We start from the raw sequence: 23,523 nt of genomic DNA, 5'->3' as shown, positions 1-23,523 counted from the left end.
AAAAACTTGAACATGAATGGAGTTATTTTAATTTTATATAGCAAGCATCCAATACTGGAACCAAATATAAAGCAGCAGCATAAGACAGGATGATCGTGACAAGAAGTATGCAACACACCATGCTGTTTTCAATAAACACTGGTACCAACATGCAACTACAAAATTAGTGCACAATCTCAGGCACTTCCAACGTACCGATTACCACAAGTTTCTAACCATCTTCACAAATATTAAAATCACTCTGTAATAAAATTTAGATACTAAAGCTATTCCCTAATCATGTGATCCTTCTTTCATTTGCAATCATTAAATATCAGGTATGTGTAAACTTCACAATGAGACATGAACAGTCTTGATATTTTAGTCTTGTTCTTGCAAAACAGCTGATTATATTTAATAAACCCTGAGAGCACATTACTTCACCAGGCTCAAACGTGAAAGAGCATTCACTTTTACACAAGTAATCCAAGAAAATGTTAGTTTCCACTGTTACAAAATTATAATCCAGTTATGTGCTATGCAGGAGTGAAACCCCAACTGATTCCTTGCTGGCTGCTCAGCAAGCCTTATCACATGCATTATCAGTGGCGATACAAGAATAAAGTATATCAGCAAAAAGAAGACCAGCAGGAGAGAAAAAATCCTCCCCTAGTGCCACATAGATGAACCTTGGCTCTGCAGCCATGTTACATACAGAGAGATACAGGATGATCTACATATTCTGTCACATGCAAGTGGTCCTTGGTTCATATATTACTGCATGAAGTTATAAGTAAAAGCACTCCAATATGTTGTCAGTGGTTTTCCTATATGGGGAAGCAAAATGAGTTATGTGATCAACAAATTGAAATAACATCATGAAGAGCCCTACTTTCTAGGTTGAGATGCTGTGTAGTTCAAGTCAAATATTGGAGGTAAATACCACATCTCTCTTCAGCAAAGAAGAGTAAGCCACACAATCAGCAGGCTTTGTTCTGTCACTGCCTGCTTGGCTCACTCGCAAACCCTGAACATAGAGACAGTATGTTCCTCATCACTGTGAGAACTTAAAATCTAACAAATTATATGACATTGGGAAAATTCTGAAAATAAATGAGAAATAAAATAAGGCAGAAGAACTGCAATTTAAAGGAATATATATTAACATCCAACAAGAAATGAAATATGAACTGGGGACTGCCCCAAATGTAGAAGACTGTAACTGTTTAGTGGAAAAAATACATAACTTTTAAATTTTAATTTTGAGTAGGTGATCTTGAATTTACATAAATGTGGCAACACAATAATGCCGACTCTGCAAAGAGCAGTTCTGTTGAAGTGATACCATCATATTTTGCACATTCAACAAGTCTTCTGAAATTATCCAGTTCCAACCTGAAACTACCATATTAGCCTGAACATAAGGTGAGGTCTTTTTTCCAAGTATTGCTTCTTAGAAAAGTGGGGTCACCTTATGTTTCCGGCCTTACGAATCAAAATGTAAATGATAAATTCTAATTCTAAAGACACTTGTGAAAATATCTAGAATTATATTAAAGGTATTACATTTTGAATAGACTATTTCATAATAATTAGTTTTACTTCTTTTTTCTTACAACCCTCAGGACTAAATGACATATTTAATTTTATCAAAACAATTTTTTTTTCATGATTTTTCTCACTGCATTAATAGGGTAAAGGCAAGGTAAAGCTATCCCTGTAACAGGCCATGGGTTGTGAAATGTCAAGGCTCCCACATTTTCCATACAAATGGCTCAAAGATGGCAGAAAGGTTGTCAGCCTTACATGCGGGCTGCACTTAACCCCATGGCCAAAGTGCAGCTGGAAGGGTTAGGAAACGAAAAAAAATCCAATGACCTCATCGGAAATTGGACCTGCGACCTTGCAGCTTGTAGAATAGTACCTCAACCAACTACGTTATCGTGGGCCCAGAAAATAATAGGGGATTGTCCTATATTCAGGCGCATATGGTATTACAATTACAGTCACCTAATATGAAAATACAGACACCATTTTTAAACAAAAAGCAAATACAACATCAATAATGTATACTTGACATTGACACTGCTGCCTTCTTCAGTTATATGTTAAGATACTATTTGCAACCTTTATGCTGTAATGTGCTCCACAAGTGTGTACACTACACATAATATTGTCAGTTCTACAATGCTTAGTTAATTTGCAAAGAAACCACAACCAAAGTATCCAACTCAGAATGAAATGAACAGAATTATCTGTATACAGCACAACCCCCATTTAATGTTCCTAGGTTCTCCTTCTTAACATTAATGATCTCAGTATCAAATTGCCTCAGTTTAGTGTTCAAACCCACTACTCAGCACAACTAACCTCAAATGGGGGGTTTTACTGCATCACAATGCCAAGTGTTCTACACACCCTACACTGTAAATTAACGTTTTATTTTCAAACTTAAACTATAAGACACAGCAAAAATAAAATGAAATATTATGCTGTCTACGATTTAACCCCCCCCAAAAAAATTTCTACCTTCCGACTAGCACCAAAGAAAAGAAATCCTTACTGTCTATACCACTGACATATATTTACGCTATCTTGAACTGATGCACGTAGGAACAATTAAAAATGATAGCCTTTAATTGCAATAAAAAGTGTTATAATCGACAGCTGCATTTATCACAACATTAATTTGAAAATACAAACTTTAAATCCCACTGTCTTGGTTATGGAGACCAAAAGTTACATGAAGTAGCAAGATTCATAAAAGTCACAGTCACCGTTTTCTGTTTTCAATTAAGCACAACAATATTACCTTTAAAACTAAGCACTCATAATATTTCATATATTAATAATTTCTCTGAATAAGACTACTGGAGACAAAGCCACACTAAGTGCCACAGTGTTGAAGTAACGAAGGTACACCAGCTTGTCAGTCTTGTACTGCATGTTACTCCATGAACAGAAAATGTCAGTACATTTACAAATGACAATGACTCACAATATTTCTCTGCTAGTAAGTTTAACTGGGATTTTAATGATCACAATGTGTCTTGAAATGATTGATTCCTGTATTTAACAAATATCAAGTAAAACCCGAAGGCCACTGAACCTGGCCAGTATCGCNATTCCTGGACTACAACTGATGCAGCTGGACATAAGTCTCAGGGCAAGAAGAGTTACATTGCTACTATGCTTTTAGTGGGCTAATGTATGACATTTCCAGTATCCACACTACTGCCATTGAATGGTATAGGGACTAACAAATTGGAAAGGATCTGGAAGGAAGTGGCCATGGCGTAACTGATGCACTATACTGTCATTTTTCTGCAAGGACTAAGAGAAACCAAGTGAAATCTCAGGATAATTACAGCCCTGACTGATGTCTGAACCCAGGACCCACTGAATGAGAGTCTATAGCAACCTCCTTGGGGTACTGCTGTGGCAAGCATGCTTTCTGCCCCCATCATGCTTCAGCATCTCCCCTGGAATTCCGCTATGTGACGTCATCCAAAAGAAGAGAAGTGAAAACTCCAATTAGTTGGGATACAAACGGTAAGAATGTGAGGAGGGGATAGGAAAGAGGAAAAAGAGAGATGTAATGTCAACTGATGACCAATGTGAGGAAACTGAGGTAATCACTTCTGGTGATGCAATAAAACAAAACATCACGACCAGCAAATGAGCACTGCCCGAGTTTTAGAACTAATCAACACTAACTGAGGAACCGTGTCTAACACAAGTGTGGAGTGACAAATGACAATGACAGTAGACACAATAACAGCACGGAATTTTGGTCTTTTAGATGACAGTCTTTCTTGCAACTATTTCTGGTGCATGTTAATCAACCATGATCAGCTGTGTGGCTGTGGAGAAACAGTCCCATTTAAATCAATGTCATATCCAGCAGCAGAACAAGTTGGTAGGGCAAGAGGTCCCCTTGGAAGTCAAAGTGGAGTATTCGGATGACTGCAGCTGTGGTTGCTAAAGTATTTATTATATAAAATAAAGGTACACTTAACAAGACACTTAAAATGCTTCACTATGATGCATCACAAACAGTTACAGAAAAGAAGCCAAAGTGGTGAAAAGTGTTCCGAGTCTGCAGAGATATCACATGGCAATGTGATTTTCATCGGTGATAAAAAGGGAACAACTGCATTCTAAAGGTCTTGAACAGGTCAGGAAAATGGGAGCAGTCCTCAAGTTATCCAATTTTAGCAGCACAGTTCCATATGCAAAGTTAACATAAATGCTGTGTCTAGACATAGACAAAGAATGCGGCTAAAGACCTACTCTTCCTAACTTCAGCACTGGTTGCACATCATCACATGCTTTCCACCTCTATTCCTGGAATTCATTTTGAGAGATGCTGAATAAAGTGAGGTCTCTGCCATGAACCAACCTCCAGCACCTAGTCCACAGGCTATCAACTGAGATATCATGACGACTTCTGGTAACTTTATCACAAAATGAACATTGTACCACCACTGACTCACAAGTCTCAGTCTACGAGATATATTTAAATACAGAACAACTGAAAACATTCAGCAACGATTAAATCAAAAACTAAATCTGGATCATATGCAATTATATTTCAAGACTTTCCGAAAATAATTCTCCATCTGTCTTAAACCATGAGGACTTTTCAAGTCTGAAATCCCACCCCATCCGTTCCCACTCAATAGCCATTTGGTTGGTATCACTGAGATGTGTGGTCTGAAAGGCTGAGTGAGTGGAACATAGGCAAGCACCAACTGGCATGGACCATGAGGGGAATTCAAATTAATATACTATCATGGGGTGGGGGTACAATAACCACTGTTGTTATTGCTTTCAGCAGTAATATACATGAACTGTACAAATCATAAGGTACACAAGTCTATATACAACACATGCACCAAAAGCTTATGATTATCATATGTTGAAATACATCCATTTTGAAAACCTATTTATTCTAACAGTCTGGAGTAAAACGAGGACCTTATTTAACATTAACGATTGTGAATCTCTCTCCCAATGGACTAACTCACAAATTATTCTTGCATAAAAGCAAAAAACACAGGTAAAAAATAAGCTTTAAAATCTGCATTAAAAATGCTCTCCATTCACGCAGCTGCACAATATGGTAGAACAAATGCAGTAGTGGCACCTGAAGAGACTATTCACAATCTGTACAGGAGCTTTCTCACACATTGCACCAGCCATTTTTTGAAACACTACAGCATGAAATCACTGAAGATGTCAAGTCACTCAAATTTTTATAGCTAGAGACTCCTTCCCAACTTCACTCACTGCACAATGAGGTCCCACCAGAAAATATAAAAGCTAAGCATTCTATATACACAGCAAATAAAAATAAGCACAAATGACACCTGAGCCTCATGCAGGTCCTCACTTGTGCCCTTGCAGATTAAGGAATTTTAATTTGGCCCAGGTCCATGTCACACAAGAGAAATAATGTGAATAACTACTTCAGGTCAATGACTTGGTGCCCGCAGACACACCGGCAGAGGCAAGCTCAGTGAACTTGTGGAGATTTGTTCTAAAAACAAACAGCTGGAATTTTTTAAGTAAACGTAATCGGCACTTCAAGTGATGCAGTCACTTGCTTATTCAGACATGTTTCACGTTCACAAGCAGGTAGAAACATAAAGTAATCATGTGAATGATGTGAGACACAGGAAGAACTGCTGCCAGTCACTTTTACTTTTGCAAGAATCTGTAAAATAAAATTAAACTTTTCACTGTTACTGGGGAGTTTTTCTGGCTTCATGTATTTGGGGGGAGGGGGACACATCACATCCATGTTAAATTTTCCTGCAGTATGTCTGCAGGAAACCTAATATTGTGAAGAAAAGTCAGATTCTGCATTCCTTCTTGTATATTTCTATCATTTTATATAACGTTTGGAAAGACTGTAAATTCATAAATGCCGCAATCAATGACAGACTGAGACACAAGCAATACATACATATATATAAACTTAAAAATTACAAATGCACTACATAAGACAAGTACAGCCTGCTTAAATGAAAATGAGAACAAATACTTAAAATATCTAGAAAGTAGCTTTAATAGAATTCACAATGTTCATGAGTGGAGTAAAATCTGACAGGTGAAAACTTATTTTATGTTCAAACTTCACTGAGCCATAAGACTTGGCAAATGATGTAAAGTCAGGATTCTATAGATGATGATAGGCAAGCTACAAACATATATAATTCATAACAGTTTAAAAATTGCTGAAAGCACAGATAGGAACTTCGGCTCTGCAATGAGTCAACAGATATTTAACTGCTGCTCATCCAGTGGGAGAAGGAAAGCGATCACAAAAGCGTCTGATCAGTCAATTCAAAGATGACATTTTAAAACCAAGCCTTCATTTAGTCTATATTACAGCTAACTATCCTTGAATACAAGTCATGCTAAAATTCTGTGTTCATCAATTAAAAGCTTTATGACATCTGATGGGGTGAGTACAGAGGACTTATCAGGTATAGCAAAGCCACCACACTATACATGACTTAAGTCTGAAGCTGAGTTATTCACACTATATTCTGATAGATTCTATTTGATAAAGAAGACGAAAAGAGATGTTATGGGATTCTTCCGCACTTATGAACCAATGGCACTGAGTTCAGTTTACTGCACTGTTATAACGAAGTACAGGTATTCAGCATAACAATCTCGTAACATGTTCTGTGCCACCATCGTACATGTTAAGGAGCCCAAAATTACATCCCTTAGAGCAAAGAAACATGAAAACAAGTTCCATATGTTAGAATGCAGATACTGTTTTAATGGGGGTATAGTAGCGGACTCATAAAACGCCTGCGAGTGTATAATTTAAGAAGATACATGTAAAATACGTTAAAATAATATCCCACTGCTCTCAATAGCATTACACATGAAAGATTATGTTATCAGCATTTAACCTGCTATACGAAGCAAGAGTATCTACTTCAGTGAATATACACTGCTACATGATGGCAGCACAGTACAGTCACTTGGTCGAGCAGAGTGTGGCAGTTCTATTAGAAGAGACGAGCCCGCCGCTTGATGTCATTTCGTCTCCACTGTGGCAAGCGATAGAACTCAACTCGGTTGCATTGGAACAATGCCTCAAACTCCGCATCAGAGAGGTGACGCTGCAAAAAAAAGGCAGTTACAGTTAAGAGTTCATACAGTCTGTGAGATGCAGACAAAGGAGTCACATTACATTTAGAAAAAGAAAGTTTGTGTTTCAAGTCCTCTCCAGATAATATACCATTAACAATTCCAATACAATATCGAGATGTTACTACTTAAAAAATTCCAGAACAGCAGCAATATCTAGAATACAATGCCAGTAACAAGCCCTCAAGATACTAGCCTTCTATGTTTTATATGTGGGCATTTCTCAGTGTCACTACACAATTTCAGTTTACCACAAGAATGAATTGTCTAATGCTAACACACTGCATTAATGTATGTTACATGGTAGATCACAAACATGCAAGCAGTCTTTTGTTTCAGTGTATCGTATATATTGTGCGAGTAATGATAAAATACGCTGCGAATATGTGAAGTGTACTACACCACATAAAGAGAACTGTTTATGATCGACTATTTGTACATGTTAATCATGGAAGATGGCATTAAACTATACCGTCAGCATATCGTTTGATAACACATTCAACTAGACAGGAATGCATGAAAAATCAGGGGAGTTTTAACAGTACAGAAGCTTACATAAGAAAAGTTTTCCACTGAGCTGTTAACAGTGTTACACTAATTTCTGTACACTTTATAAACATTTCTGGAAGCCACTATTCATGACCACCTACAACATACTCTTCAAGCGCACTCCCCTGTATACTGAAACTGAATAATAATGGACAGTTAACAGAAATCTGCTATCAAAAATCCACTTCCTTACCTCTAAGTTGAGTCTGTCCACATCAGCAGGCAATCTGTAGTTAGTGATGAGCAGCAGGTGGTATGGGTAGATTTTGGCAGGTTCAGTAGACATAGAATGGGCCATATTGGGCAAAGATCGGCGGAAGTGAGGGCTGTATGAGGCGGCATAACGGAGTCCTCCCGCAAATGTAGTCGACACAGGGATATCAGAATTCTAAAGGTTAACAGGCACTTGATTTAGAAACAAACTGAATAACATGTGAGCAAAACACAATGTACTTGCAGAAGCGACAATATCATTACTAATACGCAGAACAGGCATGTTTCACTATCAATCTGGGTACAACATACAAATGTATAAAACCAGGCTTAACAGACAATCGCAGCAATTTTCGAGAAGCTACAGTAATTACAGCAGTGAACAATCAGCTACAGAGAAGCTGTTGCATCATGCTCTTGGGAACACTGACCTTACTACACATTGAACAAGTTCAATGCATGTTTCATAATTAGCAACTATTTGAACAGCATCTGAGGAAACACATCATATGAGAAGAAGAAGAAGAAAAAAAAACAGACCACAGAAACCCTAGTTCATTTCAGATGCTTTGAAATGGAAAAATTTGCTGGTCAAAACATACCCTAACAGGAGGCCTGGTTCCTAAAGACGCTGGACTAAAGACTGAGTTATGAAGGCTGATTTAAGAATCTGCCCAATGCAATCGGTGATTTAAATTATATTTAAAAGACAATGTATAGATATTCAAAGCAGGGGAGAGGCACAGGAAGATATTGCAAGGCTTGCATCAGACTAACGAAATATCTCAATGGAACTGAACTTATGTTAACACTATCAGAACTGATTGAATTTGAACGTCTTCAGCTACCTGTTACTTTGGATGTCTGTATGCAGGCCTGTTCACATTCACACACTACTCTTAGAGTTACCTGTATGTCATACAAATAGTGCATAAATGTTAACAGGCTTGCCTTCAGACACCGGAATAACAGATTTAAATGCAGGGGTCCTGTTATACATGAGGGTTGCATTTCTGTAAGTTCCTAGGTGACATAGAAGATTGATCAGTGAAAGAATCTGGACATTTACACTGCAACATGATCACAGATTCAATTAATTAGTCTCTACTGTAATGGCACCTGTGTGAGGATAGAAAACAGGCAGCGCTGCTAATGGCAAATAGAAGAATTATGGTGCTGTGAGTGAATATACGCACATCACAACTCTGTTCTTTTAAGCAACTTAATAAAAATGGTAATTTTCTCTGAAAAATTTGCCAGTTGCATATGAATTCCAGATACTTGCATACTGGATCGCCAGAGTTTACTACACTAGTTACACAGCAGTGGGTTCTGAATAGTACATCTGTGTCCTTCACTGATGTTCTGACTGTTCCGTGGTTAAGAAGATTCCTGCCTCAGGATAACAGGCACACACAAATATTATTCACTAATTCCTTGTCCATTTTACTAAACAAAACATGTAACTACTGATTTCAGGCTTTCATGATGCTTCACTGTTGAAGTTGGTTTCACTTCTGCATCTTTGCACCAGGTGAATGTGGGCAGGGTTGCCTCCATCTTCAGGGTTGAAATAAGCAGACTGGATGAATGTCGTATAAACAGGTTTTGGTCCAACATATACATTGTGCTCATTGTACTCTGTGGCCCTAAACAAGGCCATTTTGATAACTCTTTGCCACCCACTGTCCCTATGGGAATGGCCCTGGTAGTTCCCAACCTCTCCTCTGTGGGTCTAATGACCAAGTTCTATAGATACATGAACATGTACTATGAAGATGGTGGCAGATGCCTCAGAAACATCCGCAATATTGCTCACATCCAAAGACAGCAAACATTACATGAGCAGAAACAATGTAAAAAAAATTTTGGCGTTTGAATCTTTTCCCAGCCCTGCCTGAGTTTCATGTGACAATTTTTACACATTAATATAGTCAAGAGGTAAAATATATTATTTGTAATAACTTAGCCAATATGTTTACATACTTGAGCCAGAAACATGACATGAAATGTTCACAATAATTTGAAATAATCTCCCACTGTGCCAATATGTTCTTGTGCCTTGTTTCTAAATTCTGAATGACAGTAGCTCACTGAGGACCAACTGAGATAGTAGAGAATGTTTATAATCAAAGGGTATGCACAAAGAAAACTGTAACAGATAAACCAGAACGGTTGCCTTCAGGAATGCAGAAAATGGTGACAGACCTCAGTCAAGATATGGTTGAACTTCACAACAAATATTCACCCGTTAGGTATGCGAGTTATATCAACAGTAATATGTTGTCAATGTGATGGTATAAGGGAAACATGTACTGCATACAGAGTTTACGTGGCCCTTTAACGATGGTCAAAGTACCACTTCTGCAAACCATATTTCCGCACATCATTTTGGTAATTTCCCACTCAAAAGTGAACAGCAAATGTTCCCATTCCATTTTCAAAGATTAAACATCAGTATTAGCGAGAGAAGTAGCAAGGTATAGCAGGATAAAACAGAAGTTACGAGAGTGACAAGCGAATAACACATAAAAACATTTTCATACACATGCAGATACCTCAACGGCATTATCATTTCTTGCAGTGCGTGTCTCTTTTCACTTTTATCCTCTATACCTTCACTAACATGTAATCACTTTTCACATGAAAAAACATGACACTTTAATGGTACAATGTTGTGAAGCAATAGCTACATCCACAGTGTAACTCTCTCACTGTGTATGGACAAGCATTATGTGAAACCAAATTAAATCATAAATATGAAATTATGAATGAATATAAACCTTGAGACTCATTTTGAGGCAAACTGACAAATACTGCAGAGAGCAGATGGCTTTCCATCTCTCTCTCTCTCTTTCATCAGAGACAATTTACTCCGCCCTTTCCTCATTAATAGACTTTACATACAATTCCTGAACTAGGTCAAAATTTAGACAGATATTTCTATAAAGAGCACTACCTTCTAGGACATGTAGCCTGGTAAAAGTTTACAAAGTTACAGAGGAACAAACTGTCTCCATTTTCTTTTGTTCTGCTTGCTTGGCTCCATCTTCTGCCCTGAAAATGGAGGAATATGTTTCTCTGAAACACCCATACACTTTTACCACATTACATGGTACTCGCATCACACCCCAGAAGATAGTACTCCCCACAGCCACTGATGTGGGAACCTCAAATCCAACTTTTGACCTTCTTTACTGTGGCTCTGACTGCCACACTTTTCCATACAAATGTCAGTAGATGTCACCACAAGCTTCTCCAGTGAGAGTGTTGATGTAACTGTCATGCTGAAGCAAGAACAAAGGCAGCAATGCTGGCATAACACTAAAGCTCATCATGCATTGTTTTACTAAATGCACTTAGGCAAGTCCTGTGCAAGCAAGACACATCAAGGCATCACCACAGTGAAGGCTCAGATTAAAAAATAATAACATCGACACGGTCAACATCACCGTAGGCAGGAACCTAATTCTTTTACTCAAAGAGATACAACTATTTGCATCTCATTTTGACTTCTGGCTGATCTGTATATTATGGTACCATTTGAAAGATGTTTACTGGAAAGCTGGACATCCATTTTAAGGTGACCAGAAACTGCCTATTGCAAGAAAAATGTCCTCTGTAACTATGAAGAGGAGGAAGAAGAGGATGAGGAGGAGGGGGGAAGAGGAGGACAAACTTGGTCATAAATACTGTGATTGATTGTCTATGTTAAATTTGATAATTTCATTTAATGCCACATGAAGAATTTGCAACACAACTGGATATATCATCTCTGTCCTATGGTCAGATTAGCTCAAGCAGTAATGTTCCTGACTTGTACCTGGGAGATGCCAGCCTTAAATCTCAGCCAGCACACTCACTAGACTAAAGGTTTCCTTTGGGACAGTACCTTAAATCAGTCCACAATCATTTCTTTTCAATTCATCATTCACTATCATTCAATCATTCGACACTACACAGATTGAGGTACTGAGAACTACAAACAAAACAAAGCAAATTATATGCATACACAAGACCAAAGCAACCCATAAAGCCCACATCACTTCAATCAGCAATGAGATGCACAGAACGAACACATTAAAACATCAACAACTATATAAATCTACAAATTGTTAGAAAAACCCTTCTGCCTCCATGACCACTCCCACTACAAATTAGTATCACCGAACCAATGTCTTCAGATTCGTACGTACCAATCCCCGCCTGTCCACCTCAGAAATGGATCCAGCTGAAACTAGGGGGGAAAAAGAGGTACATCTCAATCAACCAATAGCCAACTGCCAGATGCTAAGTTACTAAAGGGAATGGACTGCTCTGGTGAAGGATATGGGAGGAGACTCATTATTTTGGGTTTTGCAATAATAATAATAAGGAACTGGTCACTCAGGAAGCCAAACCAAGAATTTTACATAACTACAATTTGGATATTTTGGCAGTAATCAGTATACCACATACCTACTTACTTCTTGGATCTACAGACCTCTAAGAATGCCTCATATGTAACAGATTTCCAACTTTTCTCCATTATTTGCCTTTGCCTCCATCTCATCATTTTCAGCTCATTTAAATCATTCTCTGCATCTTTCAGTCATCCAACTTTTCTTCTAATTTCTGTCTTATTTTTAAAAAAATGTTCTCATCCAACCTTTCTTGACCCTGCATAATCACATGCCCCAACCACTCTGTCCATCTGGTACCAGATGACAGGATTCATTAAACTCCCACAGTTCTTGGTTAGTTCTGATTCTCCACACACATCAAATGCTTTAGAATTAACATTCAAAGCAAATTTTTAATGAGCCCAAACGTTTTTTTATTAACCATCTGGCAACGCACAGACAGCCTACATCACGCCCTCTGCACTGTACAGAGTGGTCTAGCAGTACCACTCTAGAGAGTTGTATTAGGGAGGAGCTTCAGTTAAATTTCAATTTGGACACTGTATACCCTGACAGTTTTCATTGTTTTCCTCAGTCTCTCCACGCAAATCCCTGTATATTATAGCGATTAGGCACTGACCACTTACATCCAAATCGTTCCAATTCATCATTCACCCATCATCCTATTATCTGACGGTTCACAGTCTACGTCACTGAAAGTGGCATAAAATGCCCACCTCTAAACCCTCTGCAAACTTATTTCTTAATATTTATTAACACTGTGATCCCCAAAAATACTGAAATCAAAGCACCATCCCCATAATCCATTTCATGCTTTTTGTAATGCTTTGAACATCTAACTCTAAAATTATTACAATTATTAATTAGAATCCTTTTATAAAATTGGGCTGCAGATATTTTCAATACAATGAAGGGTACCATCTTCTGGTACAAGGTCACAAGTTTCACAGGAACAGACAGCTTCCATCTTTACAGGGCCAAACTGAAAGTCAAGCAAACAGCCAGCAACTCTTCAACCCCGAAGGCAGGGCAAGCACGTTCTTATGAAACGTTGGTGACCTACTGAACTACACGGCGTCATAACAGAGTACTATTCAGTCACTTCTGTGACAATCTCATATCCAGCTCCGAATACAATTAATTAGTACATATATAATCCAACTACTTAAACCTCCTTTATAAATTTTGCTTCTTCATGTAAATAAATTTGTGCTGCATTGTAATTATACGAGTATACTGGTATCTACACTGCAATATGATACTAAAACTGCAAAAAGAAAACTGTTACATTTCCCTTGTTAATAATAGTAAATGTCACTAAGAAAGCCACAGGAAATCATTATTATGTTGGATGTCTTGTGTTGTCTGAAGAGCATACATATACATGTGAAACATTTTGGGAACTGGATGTATTCCTGTCTTCAGATAATTGACTGTCATCTTAGTGACTACATTATCTTTATTCATATTTTTCAAGATCAGTAGCAGCTGTCTACAGACTGGTAAGCAGAATCCTTAACACTGAACTGTTATACAAATCGCCCACTTAATCAAAAATCTTTAACCAAAACCATAAAACAAAGGTTATATGCAAACAATAAGTACACCTGAGAATGAAGATCACTGTTGTCTAGGATGATAACATGAAATCTAGTGGATAGGTATGGATATTCCTGAGAACCCAGCTGGAGAATATGGGAAAAATGATCAGTAACATAAGAAGGGGCGGTAAGTAGTGAGACTCTTAATGAACCAACATTGCTAACCAATTCTTCCCATGCAATTTACTCTTCCACTCTGAAGATGGAAGCAGGTTCCTCCACAACATTCATATCTACCAAACTATATTGCATCACATCCCAGAAGGCAGTGATCCTCACATTTACTGCCATGGGAATCTCACATTTGGGAACGTATCACATAACCTCAATTTCTTGGTAACATAAATGATTATGGTAAAGGTGGGATAGAGGGGAGGAACACTACAGATACTCAATACTCAACAACACTGTATACCCCAAGACTAATTAGCAGCAGCAACAACCTTAAAGCACTGTGAACCTGAGCTCACTCATAACGTGTTAGTTCCATTACTTGTGCACCAAGGCCATGCAACATGTGCACAGCTGTGGGCAACGAAGCCAACCAACAGTTGTGTTTAACTACAGAGACAAATATGTTCCAAGCTAGATGGCTGCCTAAACTGATTCAGAAGCACTCTTCATTGTGAGTTCAAATTGCTATGACTTATAATATGAACAACAGAGGGGTACTGTCTTTTCAGATGTGACACCATGCACACTGGTAGTAAGGCAGCAGTATTTTGGATGGATCAGTTGTCTCCACATTTTTGGTATACCCTGAAGACGGCAAGAGCAGGTTTCTCAAAATGGTGGCAGTGTGTTCTACAACATTTCTGATGGCTCGTTGTCGTAGTCGTAGTCGTCGTCATCATCATACAGACACTAATGCCATCATTACAAAATCACTAGATTCCATTTTAAACATGTGCTGGTAACTAAAGCAGCTATACCGGGGATTTGATTAAATGCACAGGGCTTCTCTTCTGTAAGTTTGCCTTCTCAGGGCATGCTGCACAAAGATGTTCTAGATAAAACACAGCTTCATATCGGACTACACGGTGTCTCATCACCAAATAGAGTAATATACAATCTCTTTATTAAAACTGTCACCGTTGTTTACATTCCCTACAGAATGGACAATACTTTGTAAGAAGAGATATCCAGTTTTACTAGTACTGCAGTTCAGTGGTGTATATTTATGTTAGCCATGTATTTGCCTGATGATGGCTATAATAGCCAAAACATGTAGCAGAGCCAAACTTTGCACTGAACTTAATATAGTTGTGTTGTGACTGTTTTAATAAAGAAATTGTATATTACAACACAACAGAAGGCATGAAATGGGGGGGGGGCAAAAACACCACAGTAATGTTCGTATTCATTGCCACTGGAACTGCAAATCTTACATTCTTAAGTCACATGTGCTCATCATTCATCTCGCACATTTCCAATTCCTTAAAAAAGAATGTTATGTGGAACTGAGGCTTTAAAGACTCCTTACTTTCCTACTTTGTTTGTACCTGCCTTGAAAAATGGAAATGGAACACACAACACTAGCGACATTAATATTTCTGACGTGTAACTTTATTTCTTAGTACCAACTGCAAAAGCAGTGAAACATATGCCTGGCCATCCAGACAGACACTACAATACTGTTACAAATTCTGACACTTTCTACGTAATGCATATTCCTGAAAGCTGCATTTCTGATCTACAGCTTCACTTTCGGAAGGTGTAAGAATGTGAGAATGCTTCACAATTTAATTCATGACTCTTTCAAAAAATTTTATAATTTGTCTTTGTTCTCGTGAAGACAGCCATCTCTGACTTCAAAATTTTTCTCTGCAATTAATGCTCCATGAGACAAAGGGAATTATTGTAAGGCAGGAACACTACATCACCCTTCCATGATGCTGTAAGCATACTGCTTCTACATCAACCTGAATCTTATCATATTGACAGGTGTGACTGAAACAGGAAATGGTTGGATGGACATTTAAGTGGTTCAGTAACAGTGTTCTAAAGAGGAAACAAGTTCTTCTCAAACCCATAAAGAAAGTTAAACTTCCACTGATTTCAGGCTTTCCAGTAGTTTACCATTCATGCTGATTCTATCTTGGATGCACTGTGTGGATCTGGCAACACTACTGAAGTGTCAGATGAACATAGTGACTCCATGCACATCCAAAACATCAGCAACATTGTTCAGATCCATGCAGTGTAAGATCCCAAGAGTAGAATTGGCAACACTCTGACTTCCTACGAGATTCTGCATCATAGTCAAGTGTCCCACAACTGAAACTCAGGCTCTTCAATTCATTTTAGACTATGTAAGATGGAGAAGGGGTCATGAATTTAGTGCTCTAGTAACTCAAATGACTATGCTATTCCCATATGCTACCAGAATATTAGGTTGGAGTGCGGGTGCGCGCGCACGCACGCACGCACACACATGCACATTCATAGAATTTCATTAGAGCGTTGCCTAAAGCTGTGATTATACTGGACTTTTATAAACCAAAATTAAATTTACCCAACAACCTCCAAATGCTAACATCCCAACAATAAATTTCATTTAAATCTGTCAAGTTGGATCAGAGACAAAACACGTAGCTGAACGGACAGATTGCAGCTAACAAACTGCATGTTTATTTTATGCACTTAAGCAAGAACATATAACAGTACAAATGATAATGTAATCATGTTGGTTAACTTCTAATGCCCACATCTGCACAGAATAACTTAATAACTTGTCATTTACTGGCTCACAAATAGTATTCTACCAGCAACTTAAAGAATGTACAAACATTTCAGGTAGTGATGCCCCTCATTACATGAGCACCTTGTTTCGTTCTGCCTACTTTGACCACTGCTGTTGTTCTCCTGGCTAAGAATATGTACACGACAAATGAAGGCATCACAAAGGTTTCATATACCCAAAATATAAGAACTTCTCAGTGCTAAGAGATACAATGGCACTACGGCGGGAAATGGGGGCAGATGCATGCAGAGGCCATCAAATTAGTGCCAGGGTGCTTCATTTTGAGAATGCTTTATCCTGTGCCTTGAGACACCATAACTGTCCTTCCCAACAATGACATCTGTAAGAATGAATTCTTCAGTCTACATTGTCATAACTTCCTTTATAATATGTGCTGGTCACTACCCAGAATTTTCTGCTGAGCTGAAGGGCCTATCCAGTTGTGGTATACAGTCTTCCCAGTTCTTAACTTGAATGTACACCTGGTTCTGAAACTGAGCACAAACCCACTTCTTAAATGGAACATCTACTTAGTTCTGAACACAAGCATCCACCTAATTCTGGACTGCAGCACAGACCTAGTTCTGAAAAGCCATCTCCACTCCACCCTTGGCTGGCATATCAACCTAACTCTTACCCATGCAAGAGTGACCACACACGTTAATGTCAATATCATCATTAAAAGTGGATGTACTCTTCATGCATCAGAAATTGTTACCTGTGGCAAATTTCAGGACTGAACCAAAGAAAAATACAAAATGCCAACAGTAACACTCTAAAATCAATTTAATTACAATGAAGGAATTATAAATAACTCTCATTTTATTTATGATTATTATAGGTTAAGACATAAATTGTGTAACAATGTTACAAATTTAAAATTCTTCTAACTGCACATGTAGCGTTGTGTGGGGTCCCTTGACAGCATCTCTGCCAACTAAATCACCTTATTTGTGCTTTTGCGCAAGTGCGTGCATGGGGGAGGGGTGATGAGAATTTCAGGGGCATGATGGATGAACCAGAGGAAGTGAAATGAAAGCTGATTATGTAGTGACCAACACTGATAAAACAACACACAATTCTGATGCAACAGACAATTTAAAAATTGAAACTAATGTGATCCATGTAGCACTGTACTAGCCTTTCTCTGTTTGGAACTGTGATTTTAGATACACTCTACTTTTTAACTACATAGTGGTCCTAGTTGTGTGGTAACAGTGTCTTTTTGCTCCTAGGACTTGTGTCAAATATGCAAAAAAGAATATGAGAACAAAGCATGTGATGAACTTTGATGTGAAGCAAAGTAAAATACACTTGGACATAAAAGCATTTCACTAATTTTAATGTAATTGGTGACAATCAAGTGATTCCAAGCAAATTAAGTTAAGAAATTTACATCTCAGATGTCATGGAAACACTGAAATTGTGAAACCTGGTAACAACAAAACGTTTCAGAACTATCTTCTGATACATAACTTACAAAAACTCAGTGATGATGCATGGTCAGCTGGTGGCAAGAACACATTCTGAGGAGCAGCCTGAGATAACTAATTCCAAGGAGAAGAAACACACTTGAGAAGCTAAGAAGTACTCAGCTAATCAAGAAATGTACCGTCTCTTATACAACCAATACAAAACACCCTGACTGTTCACTTCCCTCAATATTATGTTTGCTTTAGGCTGACCCTTTCAAAGTGTAAAACTGAGATTTCAATGTATTATGCAGTCAATATCTCAGTAAAAATTTGGAATGAAACAGGGCGTGCATTATATTTCGGTAAAAATAGCATCAGTCATTTTCTCAACTTCTTATAGGCTATAATCACTGATAATATCCCTTCTGTGGTAAACCGAAAACAATGCTTCGAAATCATGTGACTGTAAATTGGAACAAGGATGTCATTGTTCAGATTGTTTTCACAGCCCTTCACATTTTCTCTCTCTGTACATTAATAGAGACGAATGTTACTCACTGTCAGATTTCCCACTGCTGAACTCGGTGCTATGAGTTTTGTCACCAAGGCCACTGAATGAGAAATCACCCTGAAATTATAAATTTGTGCCATCTTATGATCATAAAAAACAAGCTATATTAGAAACTATAGTGAGAGAGAGACAAACACACAGACTAAAAACTTATATTTTGATCATATGACAATCTATCTGAATTAAGGCCTGGGTAACATGCTTGAACTTCCACTGTATAAGGATTACATAGGTATAAGCATTTAATGGCATCAAAAGAGGTGGGGGGGCACATGTATAAACTATTGGTATCTTATTGAGCACTAAAGAAATTAGTCTTTGCTGACAATCGAATTAACACTCAGAGATCTAAGGAAGATCTACTGCGTCATGTACTATAAAACCTTGGCTAATAGAATATTAAAAAAGACCATCAATAAAAACAAAAGGTATGATTCTTAAAGCAAATCATCCAATCCAAAACAAATATCTTACATTCAATTACGTAACAAGTTTGACAATGAAATTACTTGGGATCTGACATTCCTTATCAATCTGACTATGCTGTATACACACTATTATCGCATCTGAACCAGGGCCTATGTGAGACAATGAACAGAACATAATATGACAAGTAAAAAAGAAGACAAATCTCAAATCTTAAATAACTATATTTCTATATCAAACACAAAATCTGAAGATGTGTTAACAGATGTACCAAATCACACAAAATGAAAATGACTGAAGCATGCAAGATCACAGGCACACATACACATGTATGTATGTTTGTATGTATGTATGCATGTTACGTTATGTTGCGAGGGAGAGAAGGAGATAAATGAGTGTATGCACTGCAAGACGGATGTTACGTTATGTTATGTTACATATACGTGGGGAAAGCCAGGTCACTCAGCTGGTGCAATAACTACACTATGGCTTCGAATAACAAATTGTAGTACAATTCTTGCCACTGCCATGAAATATTTTTCTTCTTCAGATAGACCAGACTGATTCCGGGGCCCACCCAGTCCCTATCCAAGGGTAGTGGGGTTACTTCTCCATAAGTCAGAATTAGAAGGCTAATATTTTGAACACAGTTTCATGTAATGTCAAGGATCACTAAACTGTTTACTGACCAACACAAAATTGACATAACAAATGTTAATATCTACTGCATGTATTCTGGCTATTATGCATTTCATGAATATGAAAATGAGAACAGCTAAAGTAACCACACCAAGCCTCACCCACTCAAGTGTCATGCATAGTTTCACATACAAGAATAACTATCCTATCTCCCTATGTTTAGTTAAAATAGCTTGTAGTAGTCACTGTAAGTTATAAATTGTAATTTTACTAACCACAAGAGTGGGTACATATCCTACGAACTCTATCGTTTCATGACAAAAACATATTCTATTTTTTTTACACAAGTACGAATCGGTACAAGCAAATATGAAAAAAAAAAAAAAATCCTCAATTTAAAGGCAACATATACTTTACAGAAACACAAAAGACCAATGTGCAACACTGCCAGTGTTTAATAAGAAGAGAATAGGGTGTAAGTTATTTCTAGTTTCTGACACCACTAATGAACCAATTTTTCCAATCACTTCTGCTTCATAAAGTACATAGGATTTTTTTAAAGACGTTCACATCCAAAAGTAAGTTCACTCTACTCAGTTTTAATACAGATTCTTGAACACTGTAAGCAGACAGCAGAATTATGAGAGGTGCTGAGGCTCGCACACTAACCTCAAATGTCTATCAGTCCATTTACCTCGTAATCATTTCATTATTCATTTCTTTGCATGAACTACAGCCATTTTAGATACGAACACTTTTTATGAAACTTGGTCAGCTAAAAAGACAGACTTCCATCAGTTTAATTTACTTACTGTGGAATGGAAATAAACTACTGAAGAATTATCTTAAGAGATTAAAGCTATTGCTGGTACTTAGAATGTAAGGAACTGTACTGCAGATTTGTCAACCTAACTAAACGTTTGTCGTTACTGAGTGGTGTAATGACCATCTAATAACACGCTTCAGGCTTGAAAAATTAAGGGGGGAGGGGGTCCATTATTATATCCAAGGGGGCATAAAGTCATATCATTCATCTACATCTACTTTAGACAATGATAAATACAATCATGCAAATGTCTCTTCACATGTTTTTACCATCAATGGATGAATGGAACAAGGAAAAGCATGTCTACAAACATTAGCTACTGCCACCAAAGAAACAGAGAGGACTTACTCCAATGTTGGAAACACTGCCCCCCGTACTGCTGAATGTGTGAGAGCGTGGTGCTAGTCCATAGCCTGGTTTTGGCACGTGCCGCAGAGCGCTAACAACTACAACCAACACAAGAAACCCCCAACAGAGGGAAATAACACCATACATGGGACCCCCAGTCACATGCTGTCTATCTTCTGACAGTAAAATCCACAAGCCAAATGACCAAGTTCTCTCCTATGGCCCATGAAGCAGTATCAAGCAAGTTGACTCAAATGGTAACATTTATATTTGGGTGGTAACCAGCCTGAATCTTGGCTGGGGCATGAACAATTTTGACAGGTTTCTGTGGTTGTCCTCAGCCCTTGCAGGCAAATTCTCGGATAATTCCTCAAACCAAGCCATGACCATTTCCTTCCACATTCTTTCCAATTCACTATTCATTAATCATACTATCATTCAACATGATACCGTCTCAGCTACTGACAGTATTATTAAAAAAAACACGACTTAACAATGTAGCAAGAAATTTTGATCTCTCAATGTGAAAATGGAGCATAACCAAGGCGATACCATTGGAAAGCACAACTCTAGTACCTGGTTTTCAAATTCACCAGTTACAAAAGTCATAAATGGGGCAGCAAACTTTTGGCATACATCTTGCCACAATCAACACAGTTAAATAAGTAAGAATAAGACACCAATATTTTGGCATCCATACTTTCAGAATCACTACAATTAATTAGGAATCAATGGGACAGAAAAATTTGTTATTCTTGGTATCAGAAATATGACTGAATTTTCAAATTAATAACTTCAACAACTGGATGGTAAGTGCTCCCAAGACTCAAGTCAGTCACTGATGTAACATGACTGTTAGACACTGTCCACTACATGAAGTATATTTAATGGCATTCTGGGGGCTGCGTAACTTCTTGAAACCAATGATCACTACACTGACCATCTCATTTTCCTCTCACACATCAACATTCAGGATTATGCCCCTTTGCCTTCTTAGTTGGCATATAAGATGAGTAATGAAAGAGAGGCGGAAACATTCAATTGCTGTCGCATGAAAACAGGAAAGACCGCCGACAGTAAAATGAGATTTATCTCAGACCAAGCAGAACTCCAGAAGCACTGCCCATGTCAATTACCATATTTATTCTTTAACTTCAGGCAGTGTTAAACTTCAGAATGTGACACACGATGGTGAGAACTACTCAATGCTGGTTAATGTTAACATATTAAAGACAAGACTTCAACATAATGCATACTGTCATAACATTTTTACTAACAGTGACATTTTAATAGTTCATAAATGCATGGACACTAACAAGCTATTTAATGATGCTGTACCAATCACTGAATGAGACCAACGACGCTGAGAAATGCGGAATGAATGATAGGGAAAAGAGGGCCAGACATTACTCAGAACTGGGGCTGTCAAACACAACTCCCATTAAATTCATTCAATAGGACATATACCACATTACACAAAATTTCACATGTTAATACCAGTCACAACAAAGCCAAGAGCAACATACTTGATACAAAAATATTGGAAACACTTGATGTGATTGGCCATTTTACTGTCAGGAGAAGACAATCTTGCAGTACCTGTAAATCATAAGTTTGTTATTGGCCACCACCCACTCAAGGAGGAAAGGGGAGTAAGCAAGCAAGGAGAGAGGTCACAAGGGAAAATGATACTCACAGCATAGACCGCTGGGCCACCATTTCGTCCTGCTGTGGGCAAAGTGGAGGACCTGAGTCCATATCCGGGCTTGGGAGCAGCCCTCAGTGATGATACCACTACAAACAAACACCGCACATCAACACAACACTGACTACTGACAGCTCATGTTTGCTACATGGGAAATATATACATATATATAGCGGGAACAGGACATCACTTGCACTGCTGTACCTACTGAAACCCATAGCGTGGTCCAAACCCCCTCTTACAAAATGCCAAGATGACATTAACAGTGTAGAATTTAAACTTTTGAGAGAAGACATTCACGGGAATACCCCCAAACAAACCGCTATGTTAAGCAATATTATTTTTATATAACGTACAGCGGGAAAGACAATTTTCTCACACATTTAAATCTGATCAGGAAAACAGAACATGGAAACCCACATTTTATACATGCCAATACTGTATAATTTTATTTATAATTGTGCAGCTTGCGCTGCCTGAATGTAATATGTAAACATGCAGCTATTTTGCATGAAAATTTTCATCTACAATATATTATGTTCAATACCCTTCGCCCTGTTTGTTCTATTTTAAAAGTACATCTGTCATATGCTGATAAAGCAAAAACAGTGCAAACACCAATTACATGGAATTGCTTAAAATAATCTTTTGCTGGAAAATGCAGTCTAAGAAATTTATAACACAAAGTTTTAAAGAACCACAGATACACACCATTACCTAAATTTACCTGACATTTACAAGACAAAACCAGGGAGGGGGGCACTAAATGCTGGTTATCATCCTCCAAGTGGTGGCACATATCTCACCATGGAAGCTGCCAGGAGGAGGAACTATGCATCTGCCCTTTCTCCCGCAGGTTTTTTTTGGGTTGGGGGTTAAAATTGAAGAAAAGAAATATAGCAAAAATTAAAAATAAAAATTAAATTATT

At 37.9% G+C, this 23,523-nt stretch overlaps 1 protein-coding gene across 10 annotated transcripts in view; it reads right to left on the bottom strand.

The window, feature by feature from the left end:
* Positions 1-4,780: 4,780 nt before the first annotated feature.
* Positions 4,781-23,523, bottom strand: part of LOC111873584 (actin-binding LIM protein 3) — a 137,311-nt gene continuing 118,568 nt past the window's right edge. For 4 of the 10 annotated variants that reach the window (XM_023868414.2, XM_023868410.2, XM_023868413.2 and 1 more), the window contains 5 exons: positions 22,586-22,683; positions 18,638-18,707; positions 12,114-12,154; positions 7,898-8,092; positions 4,781-7,127 (listed from right to left, as the gene is read on the bottom strand). In XM_023868414.2, coding sequence (XP_023724182.1) covers positions 7,014-7,127; positions 7,898-8,092; positions 12,114-12,154; positions 18,638-18,707; positions 22,586-22,683 — 518 coding nt within the window. In that variant the 3' untranslated portion in view covers positions 4,781-7,013. Of the gene's footprint in view, positions 7,128-7,897; positions 8,093-12,113; positions 12,155-16,402; positions 17,159-18,637; positions 18,708-20,889; positions 20,988-22,585; positions 22,684-23,523 lie in introns of those variants that run through there. The other 6 variants (XM_023868412.2, XM_023868418.2, XM_023868416.2 and 3 more) reach the window with 6 other exon arrangements.

The sequence above is a fragment of the Cryptotermes secundus genome, unplaced genomic scaffold, assembly GCF_002891405.2.
Source record: "Cryptotermes secundus unplaced genomic scaffold, Csec_1.0 scaffold631, whole genome shotgun sequence".
Taxonomy (NCBI): Eukaryota; Metazoa; Arthropoda; class Insecta; order Blattodea; family Kalotermitidae; genus Cryptotermes; species Cryptotermes secundus.
The sequence above is the reverse complement of the archived record's forward strand: the minus strand, read 5'-3'. Positions and strand labels throughout refer to the sequence as shown.